Source organism: Oenanthe melanoleuca, chromosome 5, assembly GCF_029582105.1.
Source record: "Oenanthe melanoleuca isolate GR-GAL-2019-014 chromosome 5, OMel1.0, whole genome shotgun sequence".
Taxonomy (NCBI): Eukaryota; Metazoa; Chordata; class Aves; order Passeriformes; family Muscicapidae; genus Oenanthe; species Oenanthe melanoleuca.
In genome coordinates this window covers 4,029,403-4,047,460 of record NC_079339.1, presented here as the reverse complement: position 1 = coordinate 4,047,460, position 18,058 = coordinate 4,029,403, and the positions used below count along the sequence as shown (strand labels likewise).

The window sequence follows — 18,058 nt, the reverse complement described above, 5'->3', positions numbered from 1 at the left end:
AATGCAACCTTGCATCTGTTCACATAATGGTTCAACACGTTTTATGAGTTTCTGGTATATCACTTTCCAAATTGCCCTGATATTTTTCTGTAAATCCATATTTGTGTGTGAATTAAATACTTGCAATTCGTGTTTCAGCCAGTGTAAGCTGGGCCAACCAAATATTGAAGTCCATATAATTAAGAAAATACCTTCACATTTTCCAAAAATTTGCCTCACTTAACTACAATTTTAGAGAATTGTCTAATACACCACTGTAAAATGAGCTACACATACAAAAACAGGGTTATCACCTTACATATGAAATGGAGGCTTTGGTACCTGAACATGCTTTAGGTCAGAGGCCTCAAATTCCAGATGGCATGACTGCTTCAGGCCTTCTTTATCAATGATCTCCTTAACACATTTCAAGTTAACCAAGTATTCATATGCTTTACTAGCTCAGGGTGATCAGATTTCCTTTTGGTATTGAATTTAAACATAGCTCCTGATGCTGTCCCTGTGTTTTGATTTGCACTCACTGCCTCTTCTCTCACTGGGCACTTCTGGGAAGGGTCTGCTCTCTGTCTCCATCCATCAGGTACTTACAGACATTGCTCAGACATGACTGAACTTTCTCCCCCTCATGCTGAGCAGGCACAGCTCTCCCAGCCTCTGTCTGTCAGATGCCGCAATCCTTTAATCTTCCTTGTGGCCCCTCACTGAGCCTGCTCCAGAGCATCAGTGTCAGTCTTTTAGTGGCATGCCCAGGAATGGGCACAGCACTCCAAATGTGCTCTCCAGCAGCTATGGTACAAGGGACAGCCTGCTTCCTTTGCTGGGCACTGCTCCTCCTCTTGCAGCCCGGAGGCTGCAGGCTGCACTTGCCACATCCATCCTCTGAAAGGGCTGAGTGAGGCTGACTGCTGCCCTGCAGCTCTGCATATACACTCCTCCTGAAGACTGGGTGGGCGTTCACTTTATTCTAGTTCTCAGGAACCTCCCTTATCACCAAACCTCTCAAAGATAGTTGAGAGTATCCTTACAATATTTTCCACTTCCTCAGCATTCTCAGGTGCACCCTACCAAATCTGACAGACTCACATATGTCATTACTAGCCCCAAACTTCACACCCCTGACCAGTTCTCCCTGGTTTGTACATGCCAGGTCCAGCAAAGAGCCTGTGTTTCCCTAAAGAGCCTGCATCCATTTGCTGCAGTACTCCAGCCATGTAAGCTACCCCACTGCATCTCTGTAATCCCTGTGACATGATAACCTGGAACTGATGTTGGCCTTGAATTCCTTCTGCACTAAGCCAATAATTGTTTTAAAATATGCTACAAATAGCATCTTTAAAATAACCTAGTCAATACTGTTGTCCAAAAGAATAATTACATATACAAAAGAACTTCAACAACAAGAGGCGGAAGGTAGAGACAATCTTGTGCATTTTATTGGTATTGAGGTACAGTCCCATTACAATTTATCTTTTCTTTTTTTTTTTCTTTTTTTTTTTTTTTTTTTTTTTTCACAAAAATGCAATATAGAAAAAAACATAAAAAGCCTGATTGGTCAACTAGAAGTAAACACAAAAACCTGCTTATAAAAATGGGGAAAAAGAAAGGCACAAGCAATTTGCTTTGGACCTTTAACTACATAGAACTTTACCTTTATGGACTATAACTTCTTTCTGCACAGAGATCCAACACAAGGGTTAATCTTAGGCTTAGAAATGACCATTGGTAAAGATGCATGTGGCTGACAGGATGCAGGTCTCTTATTCTTCTTCATGGTAAGAACACTGTCTTCCTGTGGGGGAGGCACATGTACTGGTTTCCAGGGAATGGGGTTACAATATGCTGGAGCTGGATACAAATTTCTATCAGCACTCCCTAAAACATTCAGAAAAGAAACATAACATAAGAAATATTTACACTACAAGTTTGGCAATGCAAGCAGTTATAATGATTATATGGACTAAATACAATATGTGTTCAGAGAAAGACAGCACAGGCATACCACAAAATTTAAGTGATCCAAAATAATAAATATCCCACCTTTTTGTTTTTTAAACAGTAACTGTCATATTCTTCACCTCTACTTAAAATAATAAGCAGGTTGAATGCTCAGTCCTTTGTTCTCTTAAAAACTGTAAATGTCTACAAATTGGGTATTTTGTTCTACCCAACCACATGACAGATACATTTCAAAGCTTGTAATAGGTTATCCTGAATGACACAAGTGAGTAGACAAATATTTTTCCAAAATCATTTAAAGAAATGACTGCAGCTGTCAGTATGTAATGCAGGTCCAACCAAAACATGAAGGCAAGGTATATCACTATTTACAAATAAATGTAAGCAGAGGAGTAAAGGTTGTTCACCTGCTTTATACATGTTTCTTAAACATTCAGAGAACAGAATTTTGGTCTCTAAACTACTTCTGTTGCAAAGTCAAATAGAAGCAATTGTATTAGTTACATAGAAAAATAACGTGTTTAAACAAAAAAAGGACTAGGATTACAGAAACCACGGAGGTGCAATGCAGGTGAAAAGCAAAACAGAAAGGAAATTTTAGCTCAGAATACGGGTTGATGCCCATCTCCTTTTTCACACAGGATTTCTGCCAGCTTCTAATTGTTCTTGTGCCTCAACCCCATCTTTTTTCTAAGGGGGATTCAGGTGTGCTAAGGTGACACACACCCTCTGTGACAATGAAAACTAACTTTACAAGGATGCTGACATAAACAATTTGCTTCACTGGACCCAGTGATTTGCTCTAGTGATTCCTATGCCTGGTAAGAAAAAATCAGATAAAGTCATAATTTGGTATGCCACATAATTATCTCAAATAATGTAATTTTCCTCCCAAATACACAAAAGGTCTCAATCTGTTTCCCTGACTTATACCATAGTATAAGTAATAATTCCTATGTGCCAAAATTAGATACTAGATGAATGTCTTAAGCAGCCTTCATTCCACATTAAGATATTAAAAGGAAGGAACCTCAACCCAAAGTCACTACATATTTGTGTACTATATGTACAAACCTGTAGACTTCCCATGTGGGAAACCATAACCATTTAAAGCAGGTTGTGGTTTATTCCTAGCATTTTGCAGCCATTCCTTAAAGATTTTCTCTGATCTTGTTCTCTTCTCCTGTAGCTCAGCCTCCCGTTCTCTTTCTTTTTCCTAAAAACAAAAGAAAATTAAGGTACTCCTAGAAAAGCTTAAGTCTGAAAAAACCCAAACAACCCCAACCTCCATGTTACTCCAGTGTTTCCCTGAGAAAAGATCAAAGGCTGGTAACAAAAATGTGTTAATATGCATCTTACTTTGCTGACCACACCATGGTGTCTTTAATGCACTTTCACTGCAACTCTTGAAAGACTTTTCTTCATGTACAACACTGCCATTTGATGTCAATATATTCATTGTAAGATTTGAATAGATAAATTTAATCTGTAATAAATTACAGATTAGGTAACAATCAGTTCATTAATACCTTCTCTTTTTTCTTCTTTTCTGCCTCTTCAGCTCTCTTCTTCTTTAACCACTCTTTATACTTTATGTCAGCCTTTTCTTGTAACTGCATTTTTTCCAGTTCCCTTGTGGCTTTTTCTGCCATTTCTTTGCTCACCTCTCGTTTCCTTTCTCTTCTTTCCTACATGAAACATATCAAAGAAACAGAATAGAAATTTTTTAGTATATTGCAATGAGTGATTCTTCTGAGTTAATTTTTTTACACAATTTCAAAAAGAATTATCATAAACCTGAAAAAATATGTGATACTGTAAACTCTCTGAAGTCAGAACCTATAAATCACTAGATTTCCAGGTATAATAGACAAATGAACTTGTCAAAAGAGATGATAAAAATTTTACTTTCAGTCTCCTCAAGTTTACTACTCTGTTTTATTTATTCAGATTTTTTTAAACACTTTAGACACATCTCAATATTTCTGGGAATGAAATACATGTTGCAATTCTCAACAATGGTGTGTCAACTTTACTTGTCAGTGAATCTTGAGCAAACTACAGTTCCAAATGGAAGTGAGGTAAGCTGCCTCCTTCTAAGAGCCATTGAGACATGCAGATTGTTCAGCACACTTAAGCAGAAATTTATAGGGGGGAGAAAAAAGTTTACATAAAAACCTAGTTCATGTTTTGTGGTATTCTCTCAAGTTTTTTATACTCTTCAGTTTATTCACATAGGGACCATTTCAACAAATCAATCTACACATTTCTCCTGTTCAAGTTATGGAAGGGAAAATGAGAAAACACATTCTAGGGTAGACAAAATGGTAACTTGAGTATGAAGTGAAACTGCTGCCTGTATGATTTGGAAGACAGAGTATACCAGAGGTGTCATTCACTTCTACATCTTTTCAGTGGGTGTGTATCAAACAACAACGTTCTGAGGATCTTTATCTAAGCAAACAACCATGTATTCATTGTCCATTTCTTGATCTGAAGAGGGAGGTATTTTCAATTGAAGAGTAACAATAGCTCTCCTTTCTGTTCCTTGTAACCTTTATGAAGTGTCTGGAATCTGCTGATGTGATACTACTGCTGCTTAACTCAGCTCTCAAGCAACTGCATACACATGCAGAAGCAAAAATCTACCAGACAAGCTGTGCACAGGACTTGGAGGAGAGGCACAACACTTAAGACCAGTTTCCTCTTAATAGAAAAGAGCTGTTGAAAAAATACATTATTTTTCTTTTAAGAAATCTTCTACTTATACCCTTCCCTGCATACTCCTCTTGGACAAAGGAGATATGTAATTATACTTATACTGACTCAGAATTATTACAGTTGGCAGTATGGGTATCAAATGCCTAGAACTACAGCTGCAAAGTATAATAAATAAATGTAATATAGGAAAAAAACACATTCTCAAGAAAACCAGAAATAAATTCCCATTCCCATTTTACCATTATATGTCACCATTCTTCCCATTAAAAGAACAAAAAGACAGAAAACTAGAGCTCTCCCTGTGTGTCCCTCCCCCATCTTTCTCCTTACCGCACTTATGGAAAATCTAATTATGCACAATGAAGCAGAAGCCATAATACTGCAGCTGGGGACCACCACAATTCCTTCAGCCTGGTCTAAACAGGATACCTGCTTGTCTCCCCATACCAGAGCTACCAACAATCCAATAAAGTACCACACAGAGAACAAACCCTTCAGCTTATACTGCTCTGCATCACACTTACCTCATTTCTGCCAGGAAAGTAGCCAGTTTACAGAACTGCTTGAGTTGGTGCGCCCTGCTCTGTTTGCCAACACCAGAAACATTTACCACAATTTTAACATCAGCAGCTTTACAATGCACTGTGAGATTTCCCCCCACAGCACCCCACACATCTTTTTCACAGCTTTTACAAGCTGTGCTTTATTAGCTCTATCTATAATCTCCAAGGTGGATGCTCCTTCACATAAAATCATAAGGATACTTTCAGTAGTACTGCTCTGGTATACTCTTGTCAAATATTCTTGTTTGACAACAAAGACTTCTTTGTGTACACAGTGCACACAATTTCACAAAACCATTGGAATTAGCTTTTTATCTCTATTTTCTCCTTGACTTTTTGTTGTTTGGTGGCTTTTTTTCAATTTCACTTCTAATACATTCTAGCAAACATCAGCATAATCTGTTTTGAAGTGTAGGGAAAATGGTCAAGTATGAAAACACTCCAATTTCAATGCATATTCCAGAATGTAAAACTACATAGAATTGTAAAACAATTGGTCTCATGAATATGACTTCACAACAACATGTGATAAAACTATTTACAACCAACACTCATGAAAAAAATATATTTCATTCTGGGAACTAAAAAAAGTTGAGATTCTGAAATGTTTTTATGCTAATGAAGCATGGAAACAAGACCTTTCTTAACATGAAACAAACACTTCCATATTTTAAAATGTTGAAAAGAAAACAAATTTTTGGCAAATTATTCAAACATCACCTTCCCAAAAAAAAAGCAAATAACCAAGTGTCTAAGCTTTCCCTCCATCTTCATATAAAATTCATCTCAATCTCTTTTATTCAGAGCTGTTTCTCTGTCTCAATACTCCCCCAAATGCACCAACAACTCCAGCTTTGAGACAGTGTGACTGGGACACATAAAAAGCATTAATGTAGCTGAGAGATACATGTGAAATCTGAGTTAAACTATGGGAGAAGGTGGCTCACAAATATTTTACACATTTTGTTGTTCACTGACTTACCTCTGATGTACATGAAATTAAGTTACAAAACCAAGGATCATCCAAAATTACAGTGCTTAGCTAAGGATTTTATTGTATAAAAGACATGAAAATAGATATAGGAGAAAACTGAAAAAAACTGGCTACTTCCATACCTAGGGGAATGATTCCATAATGGAAAACCATTATAAGCAGAAAATGGACTAAAAATCTTTCTAAATATTATAAAAGAAAGGCAGGAAAGCTTCTTGAATTATGTATCTTAAATCACAATACTTGGATGAGTTCAGCTACTATCTAGGCTGATTCAAAGTTAAATTAGGTCCTATGTAAACAATAACATGCCACACACACTACCATGAAAGCCACAACTATTGCCAAGTTTTACTTCCAGCGAGACATTCTTAAGACAGGGAGACTCCCTGCAGAATTGCAGACTTTACACTGCCCAGAAATTTTTCTGCAGACAAATCAGAAATGCTTCCTCCTTCTCTCACAATCAAAACAGATTTTCCTTCATGAAGTTAGTGTACACAACATTCCCAGCTGCTTTATTAACCTGTTTTATGTCAAGCTTCTGTCACCCTGACCAGCTTTCCCAGCTTTTCTCCCATCCTCATTGTAAAAGTCTATCAAAAATGCTATGAATGTGCATATTAATTACATGTTCTTCACTCCTTCTTTTATTTTCCTTCCATGTATATGTGAGGGAAGAAATTATTTGTTTATGCTTGGTGTTATTTAGATTGAGTTTTAAAAATTCTCTTTGATTTTGTGTTCAAAACAATCACAATCTATTCACTAAACCACTAGTAAATTTACATACACTCAAATATGATTATGGGTATTACATAAATAAAGGTATTGATTGTAAAACATCCAATCACTCATTGCAAGAAACTGGAAATCTAGGATCAAACAACTGTAATTATATTTCAAATTTTTCCCTATAACACAACTCAGTGACCAAGCCTAGCCCACACAAATACTTATTTAATACCCCCAGAATTTCCATGTGAAAACAACAAGAGGCTAGAAAGGAGGTCAACAAAAGTCTGAGCTGCAGATGTCTCTTGACAAGCTGGTTTATATCAATTTACTGCTGAAGTTCACACGGTCAGTGCAGACCCCACTGCAGTCTGGGAACTGGAGAATTACTGGGTCTTTCCCCCAAGTGGTGTTCATTTCATGTGGGGACTCAATGTATGTGGCAAGCATAAAGTTTTAGTGTACTTTCTTCCTGGAACACTCTTGTGATCTTCAGAAGAATCTGGACCCTATGAGTTCTGCTGAAATACATGAACACTCATATTTACCTGTCACACTGAATTCCCCTTCCAAAACTCTGTCTAAAACTCATTCTAACACTCACCATGAGAAATTAGTTCATTCCACTTACAGAAATCTAAAGGCAATTAAGATTCAGGTACAACCTAAAATTATAACCATGGCATTGATCATGTATGACATCACAGAAAAATTTTGTGTAAAGACTTTTCAGGTCCAGAGGGTAAATCACCCACAATATGGAAAAAAAAAAAAATAATCCTTAAGAAATTAAGCCCAGACTCACAAAAAATTTAGATGTGTAAAGACAGACTTAGGTATGTAAACAGAAAATTTTAATTCTTAAATACAGTTGATTGGAAAGCATTTCTTCTAGAAGCTTCCCACAAACACACTTCTTGAAAGGGCTCAGTCTTAACACAAGTGGACACCTTAGCATCTCTTTCAAGTCTAAACTGTCAGCAAAAACCATACACCAGGCTCTACATCAGCAACCAGAGCTTTGACTCAACAACAGTTCAGCTGTAAGCACATTAATCCAAGCCAGGGAAGATCTGGATTTCACTGCATTTCTGCCAGAGGAGATTCCAACTGACATGTCCCCAAGCTGCAGGCTGTGATGACAGGATTCCCCACCTCTTCTGTGGCAGTGGTAGTGTTCCTCACAAAATAATTAACAACTCATTGCATGAAAGAAAGAGAGCATGAGCAAGCATAGCTTTTGAACTTGAAAGTCATGCTCAAGCTGTTGAACAATCTGCACTCTGTATTAATCATGCTGAGACAAAATACACATTAAATAAAAAGTCTTTGGAGTAAGACTTGGCATCTAGGCATCTTTTCTGGGAGGAATTAGCACACCAAAAAGAGAAGTCTGCTCCAAGAACACTGTCATTCATTACTACACAGTGTTGGTTCTAGGCTTTCATGTACTTCTCACTGCTTTTTGCTTCTCATAGAGACTATCAGCCAACAGCACAGTAAATGGTAAGAACATTTTCAATGAACTTTTCCATCCTGTACCTAGTTTCCATTAAAGATTATGGTTTTCAGTAACTAAATGGGACTTCTTGAAAAGAAAAGAACAAAACCGTTGAACATCCGAATTCTATTTTTAATGCCTGCTTGGTCATATTTACTTTTAAGGAAAAAAAAAAAATAAGTGTTAGCTTATTCTGTATTCAACAATGCAGAAAGTAGTAGAAATGCTACAGTCAGTTTTAGATTAGTATTAGAATAATTGTTTTTCCAATGGAAAATTGTAACTTTACTACTTGTGCTCTTACAACTTTGCTAGGCATCACATTGTTACAGCATAAAGAATTACATGCAGAGACTAAATACAAGGTTGTTAACAAAATGAGTTTCAGAATTACAGCTATTTTGGAATGCAAGTATTCCTCTCTGGGATTTCTCTAACTGTTGAAAACATATGCATAACACATGTAGTGGGTTTTGGCTTGGATGGAGTTAATTTTCTTCATAGCAGCTCCTGTTGTGCTGTGCTTGGATTTGTGAACAAAACAGTGTTTGTTGATAAAACAACAAGTTCTCACTAGGCAGTGCTTACAAAGCTGCAAGATCTTTCCTGGTTCTCACCCCATCCCACCAGTGGATAGCGTGGGGGTGCACCAGGAGCTGGGAGGGGACACAGCCAGAACAACTGAGCCAACCAAGCTCAGTAATAAAAGCTGGGGGGAGCAAGTGGGGTCTCAGCTGCCTCCTGGGGCTAACCCACAACAATATATAATATAAATACTTACATGTACACACACATAAACATTTAAATTGAATACTCTAGATATTTTTAAGTTCAGGTTCTACTGACATTCTAAAAATGAAGCAGCTTTGCAGAGTCAGTGAAGGTGGATTAAGTGTGATTTGAAGATACCATACTAGATTGTAGAAGGCTGAGTGCACTGCAGCAGAGTTGATTTTTAATATGTGATCAAAAAGCTGTTGTCATCAGGCCTGACCTTTAATCCTAATATTTTGTTCAGCAATAATCTGTAAGACATTCTGACTGTGATGACAATGTTGTTGGCAGTTTACAGGCTCTTCACTCTTTATGCATTCACAATGCATTTCTCAAAAGCTTTTCATACTTTGATTTGATCAGTAATTCCACAAACACAGGTACCTTACTAAAGTGTTCAATCCCACGATGACAGGAATCAAAGAGACTTCATTACAGGATCAGAAATTCACATAAAGCAGGGACTGAACACCAGACTTACTTGGTCAGCATTTATAACCACAGCCACTTCATTTTTATCAATGAATCTAACAGTAACTCAGAAATAAAAGTCGTAGTTACATAAAAAATCATGTTATGTTCAGTTTTTTCTTCTGGAATCAAAAGCATGCTTAGAGTTATTTTAGAGTTTAAATATTTCAATTGATACTAGTTAAAAAGTCAACAGACAATTTACTGTTTGCCCACAAATGGCTCAACTTTAAGAGGGAGAGAAAGTAAGACTATTTTTGTCCAGGAGCAATCCAGTATCTTACTGAAAATTGTAAAGGCATTATTAGGTCCAAGATAGTGCCTAAAAATTGGTTTTATTAAGCTTTTAATTCCTAATGAACTGAAAAATTTTGCCATGAACAAATATTTGTATAAACATATTTCATGGCTTAGAATGTTCTTTGATGGCTCATATTTCAAAATATTACTTCTAGCTCATTTACAACCTTGAAAAGCCACAAAAGTGATTTACATAGAAGAATACTAAATAGCTAGGATTCCTTTACTTTCAAAAATAGTTTCTGTAAAATGATGAGAAGCATATAGTACCTTCTATGGGTAAATGAAGTGTTTTCCAAACAGGAGGAAATGATACTAACTGTCAGTGCTCAGGACTCTTACCTTAAATGAAGGTGAAATCTTGATGCAACTTTAAACACCTCAGTCTCTGAACTGACATCTTTATCCTGTAGTCTGTGTCCAGATCCACAAATAATCTTGTGGAAACTTGAAGTGGGACAGTCTATGCAGCACAAATGTTAATATTCTATGGACAGCTAAGCTTTTAAATTCAGTTTATCCTTGATTTGAGTGTGGTATTGTCACATATAGGAAAGACTAGCCAAGGACTCATCTGATTTAAATGAGAATCAGCTTAGTTTTCTAAACATTTGGGACATGCTAAGGATAACCCTATGCTTCCAAAACAATGTGATTAAGTCCAGACACAAGCATGTTTTTCCTCCTGTTCTCTGGACTGGTGTGATTAGCATAAAAAAGACCTCCTAATCCCACTGACAACAGAATATAAACTGTTAATCAGTAAATCCACAAAGTTCCAAGGAAAACCCAAATAATTAGAAATTTAAGGAAGTTGAAGGAGGTGGTAGGGGTAGTGAAGAGGACACAAAAGGAAAACTTCTGGTTTTGAACTGGAACCATTTTAAGAGGCAGACCAACTCCTTCAAGACAATGAATAGTTAAAGACAATCAGAATTTAATTTTCATTTAAATTTCATTTTGGAAGAGGAAAATGGAATTGTATGTGCTGAATAATAAATCTTCTTTTTCTTGTGTACTTTAATTAGGAATAGAAATCATAATAAATTAATAGAGCAGCATCAGTTCTGCAGTGGGTTTCTGCCAAATACCCAATCAGCATTAAGACTAAGATTAATTAGGTTCAACCCAAATATATGTTATTCTTGTGCTTCTAGGCTGAATCTCAAGGAGTTCTAAAATTGTGAAAACAAACAAATATATGAGGTCTGCCCATCCAACCCAGCTAGTTAATCACTGATGAAGGAATTCCCAATCACTGACTGTGGTCTACTGAGAATTTCCTCAATCTGGCTCCACACCTCAATTATCCCTTCCAAACCATATCCTATGGTAAATACTCTTTGCCTCTCCATGGTGATACTAAACAAAATCCTTCCTCTGGCTCTACTTGGTGTACAAAACATTGTGCAGTCAAGATGTACATTTAACCAAAAATGCTTGGGCACTGAACCTGGGCAGTCTAGGTACATTAAAGGCCAAAACCCCAGCTATAATCAGCAAAAAGCTACTGCACAAATTGTACAGCAATTGTCAGTTATCTGACTACTCAGAAAATAAATCCCTTTGTACTTTACAGAAAAAAAAAAATCAGTCCTGAAAAAATGTGTAGCTGCTTTGGCATGTTTTTATAATTTTCAATTAAAGCAGTCACTTACTCAGCAAACTGAAAACATGGATGTCCAAACAGACTGAGTAACTTTTACACAGGCTTCCTCAAGCATGGCATGTACTAGAACATTTCCAGCCAAAGCAATATTTACCTCTTCTCTTTTTCTCTGGACCCATTCCTTGTGTTTCTCTTCAGCTATCTTTTTTCTTCTTTCATATTCTTGATTTTCCTTCATTTTCTCAAGCTCTTTATTCATTTCCTAATTACAGAAAAAGCATACATTTCAAATCTGTGGTGACCATTTACAGCAATACTGGCAACAGTGCTGCAGCTAAAATAATGCTAGCATTACATTTTCCTTCATATTTATCATATCATACATATTTTTCCTTCATTAAGATTTTGAAGAAGAAGAATGGCAGTCAACACAGAAACACATGAAATACAATCAATGGAAATGTATAAATTTTAGCATATTACCTGAAAATACATATTTTAACTAGGCTTTGGAAGCAATTAAATGTATCAAATCACTCCTCAGTTTATTTTGCCTTTTTAGTCACCAGACTCTTAATTTGCAGCAGTACTTTCCTACAATATTTAAAATTTACACAGTGTAATGCTCTGCACTGTGGAAGGTATCAAAAGCTAAGTGAAATATTATTCACTGGTGTTTTCAGTACCAGAACTACTAGAACTTTAGGGCTTAACCCAAGGCTTACAAAAGCCACAGTTATTGCAGATTCTAGCAGATTTTGAAACAGGTTTTTTATTTTGAAGATGAGAGAAGAAAATTCAAAGTATACTTATATGACATACAGTATATATGCAATCATTTGTATCTCTCCAGTGAAGTTAATAAAGAAAAAACATAACTAATTTGAGATGTCTAGCTTCTCCAACAGCAGCATTAACACAAAGTGCTAATTTTCAATGAACATACCTTCAAACACAGACAGATGGAATTACTTCCATGAAAGTGATTTTATGGTCCCTACACTGCAGTCAGTTTCACAGAGAACCCCCTTTTCTTAGGATGAATTTCAGTTTAGTAGGACAGCAACAGAAGATTACAGAAAGTTCAAACACCCACAATACAGACACAGTTTGAAAATACAGGTGTTGCTGTACTGAGGCAAAGTTACAGCAAATAACATCCTTGAGTTCCAAGATACCTGCATTGCAGGGATCCTGGTTTCTGTAAAAGCTGAAGGCACTGTAAGCACCTTACAAGACCCAACCTAATTCCACTCCAAATGTTTATCCACATTTTTGACATTCAGGGCAGACTTGGTATTAATATCAGCAAAAGATCTGAGACTACACAGCTGTTTCTTAGGATACCAGTTTAGAACACTTTTAATATGTAAATGTAGCAGTGATTGTTTATAGAAATATCACATATTTCATTCTCTTCTGGCATCTTACAAAAATGTTGATTATATTTTTCCCCCAAATATAAGCTTTTCACACTGTCTTGCTGCAGTTTAACATCTAATGTTTTAAAAATCTTACAAAGTAAGAATATTTACCTATATGATTATTTTCTACACAGTTGTAAGTAATGCTTGTTCCATGACTACTCTTAATACTTAGCTGAGAGATATCTGCCAGCTTACATTTCCATGACCAATTCAGAATATAAATGGGAAGTCACAAAATGTTTGGGGGATGGGGATTAACGGATCAAAGCATATTCCTCAAATTTAACAAACTGCTTTGGTGTACTGCTGACCTGTAAAATTCTGTTCCTGAACCTTCCACTGGTAGGTGTTTCATAAACAACATGAAGTAGCCCACATAAAACAGCTGTATGCTATATCCACTTTACAGATAATCATAGAAAAGCTAGGAAAACACTGAAGGTCAAATAGTTAATCAGTAACTAAAGTGAGAAATTATCTAATTTTCATGTGATTGTTCTAATCACTACCCAGTACTTCCCATTTGATTTTCAACAACAGTATCCTTTAACCAAGCTGCAACTACAAACAGAGTAATCAAGAAAAGACAGAATGCTCTCACTTAATTGTATCCCAGCCCTGGCTCTCAAGAACTGCTCATCTGCAAGGGGGCAAAAGACAGAATGAGGGGAAAAATGCTGTAAGAGGGATCCCTATCCTGGGAAAGGACACCCAACAGTTGTAAAGCTGCATGCTAAGTGGCTAACAGCACTGTGCCTCAAAGCTAACCAAGCAGCTTGGCATCCTTACAATCAGCACACACCCCATTTTCTTCTACAACCTACATGCAGGTATACATACCCGTGATGAAAATAAAGGCAGTAATTATATAAACTTTTAATCTTCTAACATTGAACCATTACCTGACAGCTGGATAAACAAAATATTATACAGCACCAGTTCAATGAAGCATAACATGTAGCAAAAGAAAATGCACATAACATGAATCATGCCAGCACTGACAACACAAACACTATGGAGGCCTAAGACACTAAAAAAACCAAAAAAACCCTACAACTACTCATGCTTCTACAACCAAAGAAAAGAAAATTTGCTGTCTTTTGTTAGACTGAGAATCAAAACAACTGGATGCAATCACCTCTGCAGCTCTAGCTTGTAGGCGGGCACGCAACTCCTTCTCTTTGCTAATGAACCATTCTTCCCATGGTGAAAGGTTATCTTTCAAAAAGGACACTTTTCTTCCCCCTGCTCCTTCAGAATGTTCAGCCCTCCTGATTAAAAACAAGAAACATAAGCAAACATTATCTAGAATGTATTTGACTGAAAAGTTAAACTGTGTTTAACAGTGTTACTGTCTTGAAAAAGTGCTTTTTTATTATGGCATAATGTCACAACAGTGACATAATTTTTCTACTTGCTCACTAATCTCCCCAATGGATAAATGACATTTATAATACACCTCTGACCATCCCTTATAGTCTACATTTTACTTACTAAATTCTAGCTTGTTAGTGATTCTAAACTGTGGAACAGATTCAAACATTACCTTTTAGGAAGTAAACAAAAAGAATACTCCTAACATCAAAGTGTCACTTTCCTTCTCACACATGGAAGAGAAGGAAAAACAGATTTAATATTAACATCCTATCCTTGGTCACAAGACACTCCATATATCAAGTGGTCTTTAGCAAAACCAAAGCAAAAGCAAGAATGTTATTTTCTTTGTTCAAGTTTTATACAAGTGGATTCACGGTATCAAGCAACCTCAGCATCAGGAATCCATTCATTACAAATCCATCCATTCAATCCAGTTTTCCACCTTAAAACACTTCCACAGGAAATGTGCTTGAGAAACACAGCTAGCATACTCTACTTGATGGTATTATACAAGGTTCTATTAGACATTTAATAGGATGTCTTACATAAGTCACTCATAACTTCTTTACTCATGAATAATGCAGCAATCCTAGCCCCAGGTCAGAAATATCTTTTATAATATTTTGTACACATACTATTTCATAAGTTACCCAGCACATTAGGGTCCAAGTCAGCAAAATTTGAAAATGTGCCAAGAGATTTCTTTAAAACATCTTCTTCTTTGTTAAATGTTAATAAAGAACAAAACTTTAACAGAGACAGCTTTTAAACACATACATATAATAAGAGATGGAACTTAAGAATGCCTAACAACACATTTTGTAAGAAAATAAATCTCTGAAAGTTTATTGAAGGATAAAAGTATTATACATTCACATTCAGGAAAAAACTCCATAACTTTGTACAGACTTGACATTTTGGGCAGGGATACTTCCTCAACACATTTTTTTGCTTTGCACGATTTGCATTATGGCACATAGTGAAACATGACTGAAAAATTAAACTAACCTTAAAAAAAGCACTAGGAGAATGAATAAATTAAGAAAAATTATTTATTATGTCTTTTTTTCTATCAGTACTCATGAAATTCAAGCTGTAATTCACAGTAATAGATTAAAAACTTGCTGTAGACAAGTAAGAAACAACAGAAAGCGAAGTTTAAGCAGAGGAAAAGACAAGCTCAGTATTAAAACCTGTTAGGAGAAACATTTCAGTACTGCACCTAAAGCTCTCTGATTGCACCAGAACTCAGTGTTTCTTGATGTGCATCACAGCCACCAGTCACACCCTCCCTGGCACACCAACCACACATTTTAAACCACAGAGACCTTGAATTTCACAGGACCATTTTCTGAAATTCTAGCAGTTATAAACTTCTTCAAAATAATTAAAATAATCAACTTCTTAAAATACTCCATTCTCAAGTGTACATTTATTTTTAAATAAGTATCTTAAACCGAACTAGACACATTTGGCAATAGACCTGAGTCTGATTAATAGAAAACAGTGATTATCATTTGCCATACATTCACTAAGGTCACACCATCAAACATAACACTGGATCCACAATGAAAGTATGAAAATGCCTAACACCATTAACTAGGCCTTGTTTTCACTTTTCTCTTTTGCAAATTTTGCATTGCCCACACTAAGTATCTGCCTCCAGCTAATTTTTGTGCAGTTTTAAGAGGACAACAACACCATCACCAGAAGGATTCTGGGTGCATGCATACATGGGAAGTGTTTTTTATTATTATACTTCTAAGACCTTGGCAGTCATACACAGAAGCTGCTATATGAACACTTGGTACAACACAGCAGCAGTGTCTGCAAAGCAGGGATTCTGCCCATGGTTTAATGACTGCTTACTCAGGCCCTGAAAAAGATTATCTTCAGCTGCATCTTATTGCAGCCAGAGAACACTGCAGCAGCAGGCCCGAGGGTTGGGAGCTGTTTCAAACAGCCTCTCAAGCTGCAAAGACATGCTGTAGCTTCAACAAACTGCAACAGAACTTCAAGGTGCAAGAGCAAAATTGCTGATTGGGAAGTGGTATACAGAGAGGTAACAGAAAAGCTGAAACAGAAGGGACCATGAACTGGCTGGTCTCTTCACTCTGAAGCTTTTGACTACATTTGAACACTCTTTCCCTGGACTCTTAGCACCTTTTTCAAGAAATGCTATTAAGTAAAATTCAGTGTGGTACATAATCTCTCACTGCAGTCCAAGGAGATTTAAAACCTGCACCCCCGTGAAGCACTGCTGTCCTTCCTTACTCCACTGGCACTTTTAGCTCGGTTCAGCCTGGCTACATTCACCACCAGTTAATGCACAAGTCTGGGAAGTTTCCATCATGAAGTTGTATTCCAGAATAGGATAGGCTCTCTCTGCTCTTCCCCGTTCTGTTTTAAAAAGAATAGGAATTGTTTATTCTCCTGTCAAGCCGGCGAGATCCCAAATGAAAAGAATGCATGTTATGTTTGCATATAATTAAAACAAAATAAGATCAAGCCACCGGAGCAGGAGCTGCTCAACGCATACAGACAAAACCTGGCTCTGGACCCAGCTATATAAACTATGCAAAACAACCCTTTAGTCTGCACGTAAACTAAGGCAGGAAAGACCGCAGCTTATCAGGCTCAGGTCAACTACTCAGGGCTCCACTGAGAAGACTTCCCAAGACAAAGCGTTTAAAGTGCTTATCGATGCAAACAAGCCCACATTTATGTAACACAGTCTTGCGTCCCCACGGTGTGCGGCGGAGGGAAGCGAGCGCAGGGCCCTGCCGGCCCCGCCGCAGGGTTACCTATGGCCGGGCGGGCTCCGGGCGGCCGCCGCCCGCTCCTCTTCCTCACAGCCCGGCGAGCTGCAGCGGGACGCGGGGGAGAGCGGCGGGGACTCGGAGCGGCCGGGGGAGGGCTCGCCCTCGGCGGGCGGCGGCCTCAGGAGCCCGAGCCCGCTCATGGCGGGAGGCGGCGGCGGTTACCGGCAGGGCCGGGCTGGGCCGGGCCGATCCCGCCTCCTTGGGACGATCCCGCCTCCCTCACGGCCGGGCTGGGCCGGGCCGATCCCGCCTCCCTGGGCCGCCCTCCCTCCCTCACGGCCGGGCTGGGCCGGGCCGATCCCGCCTCCCTCACAGCCCGGCCCGCGGCGATCCCGCCTCTGACACGTATAATCTACAGCAGCTCTTCACATTTCACTCTTCACATTTCACTCTCCACATTTGTTCTTTCTTCCTCAGCGTTTCTGCACACGTACCAGTCCAATAAGCAGGAACCAGTAGCCCCGTCTGCAGGTGACAATCCCAACATGTCAGAGCAAAAGGCACCTTAACATTTTCAAACAGCCAAGTGAAAATTTGTGATCCGTACTTGGTTAAATTGCAAAATCCCGTTTCAGTCCTCAACTATCTGTAACAAACAGGTCAGATTATATATCTATGTATCTCTATCCTTGCTTGCCACTACATTCTTTGTCAGCTTTATTTGGGTTCCAAATCCCAGTCCCCCTCCATTGCTCATGCTGACCCCCCTCCTCTTTTAGTCAAATCTCAAGCAGTACCAGCATCAAACATTACCAGAGCTTTTCCTTACCTTCACATTTCATCAGCCGAGGAGATAACTGCTGATCAG

At 37.9% G+C, this 18,058-nt stretch overlaps 1 protein-coding gene across 1 annotated transcript; it reads right to left on the bottom strand.

The window, feature by feature from the left end:
- Window positions 1-500: 500 nt before the first annotated feature.
- Window positions 501-17,439, bottom strand: CCDC34 (coiled-coil domain containing 34). Its single transcript, XM_056493653.1, has 6 exons — window positions 17,233-17,439; window positions 14,190-14,322; window positions 11,779-11,886; window positions 3,486-3,644; window positions 3,031-3,172; window positions 501-1,872 (listed from the first exon to the last, which is right to left on the bottom strand). Exons 1-6 carry the CDS (start codon window positions 17,388-17,390, stop codon window positions 1,658-1,660), a joined length of 915 nt encoding a protein of 304 aa, XP_056349628.1. The 5' UTR covers window positions 17,391-17,439; the 3' UTR covers window positions 501-1,657.
- Between the last annotated feature and the right edge of the window lie 619 nt (window positions 17,440-18,058).

What these genes read in the sequence shown, in the direction of transcription:
- CCDC34 (XM_056493653.1), bottom strand. Translation starts at nt 17,390, where the DNA reads ATGAGCGGGCTCGGGCTCCTGAGGCCGCCGCCCGCCGAGGGCGAGCCC. An exon ending in TACAAGCTAGAGCTGCAGAG is followed by an intron (nt 11,887 to 14,189) that starts GTGATTGCATCC and finishes TTCTGTAATTAG; the next exon opens with GAAATGAATAAAGAGCTTGA. An exon ending in TCCAGAGAAAAAGAGAAGAG is followed by an intron (nt 3,645 to 11,778) that starts GTAAATATTGCT and finishes TGTTTCATGTAG; the next exon opens with GAAAGAAGAGAAAGGAAACG.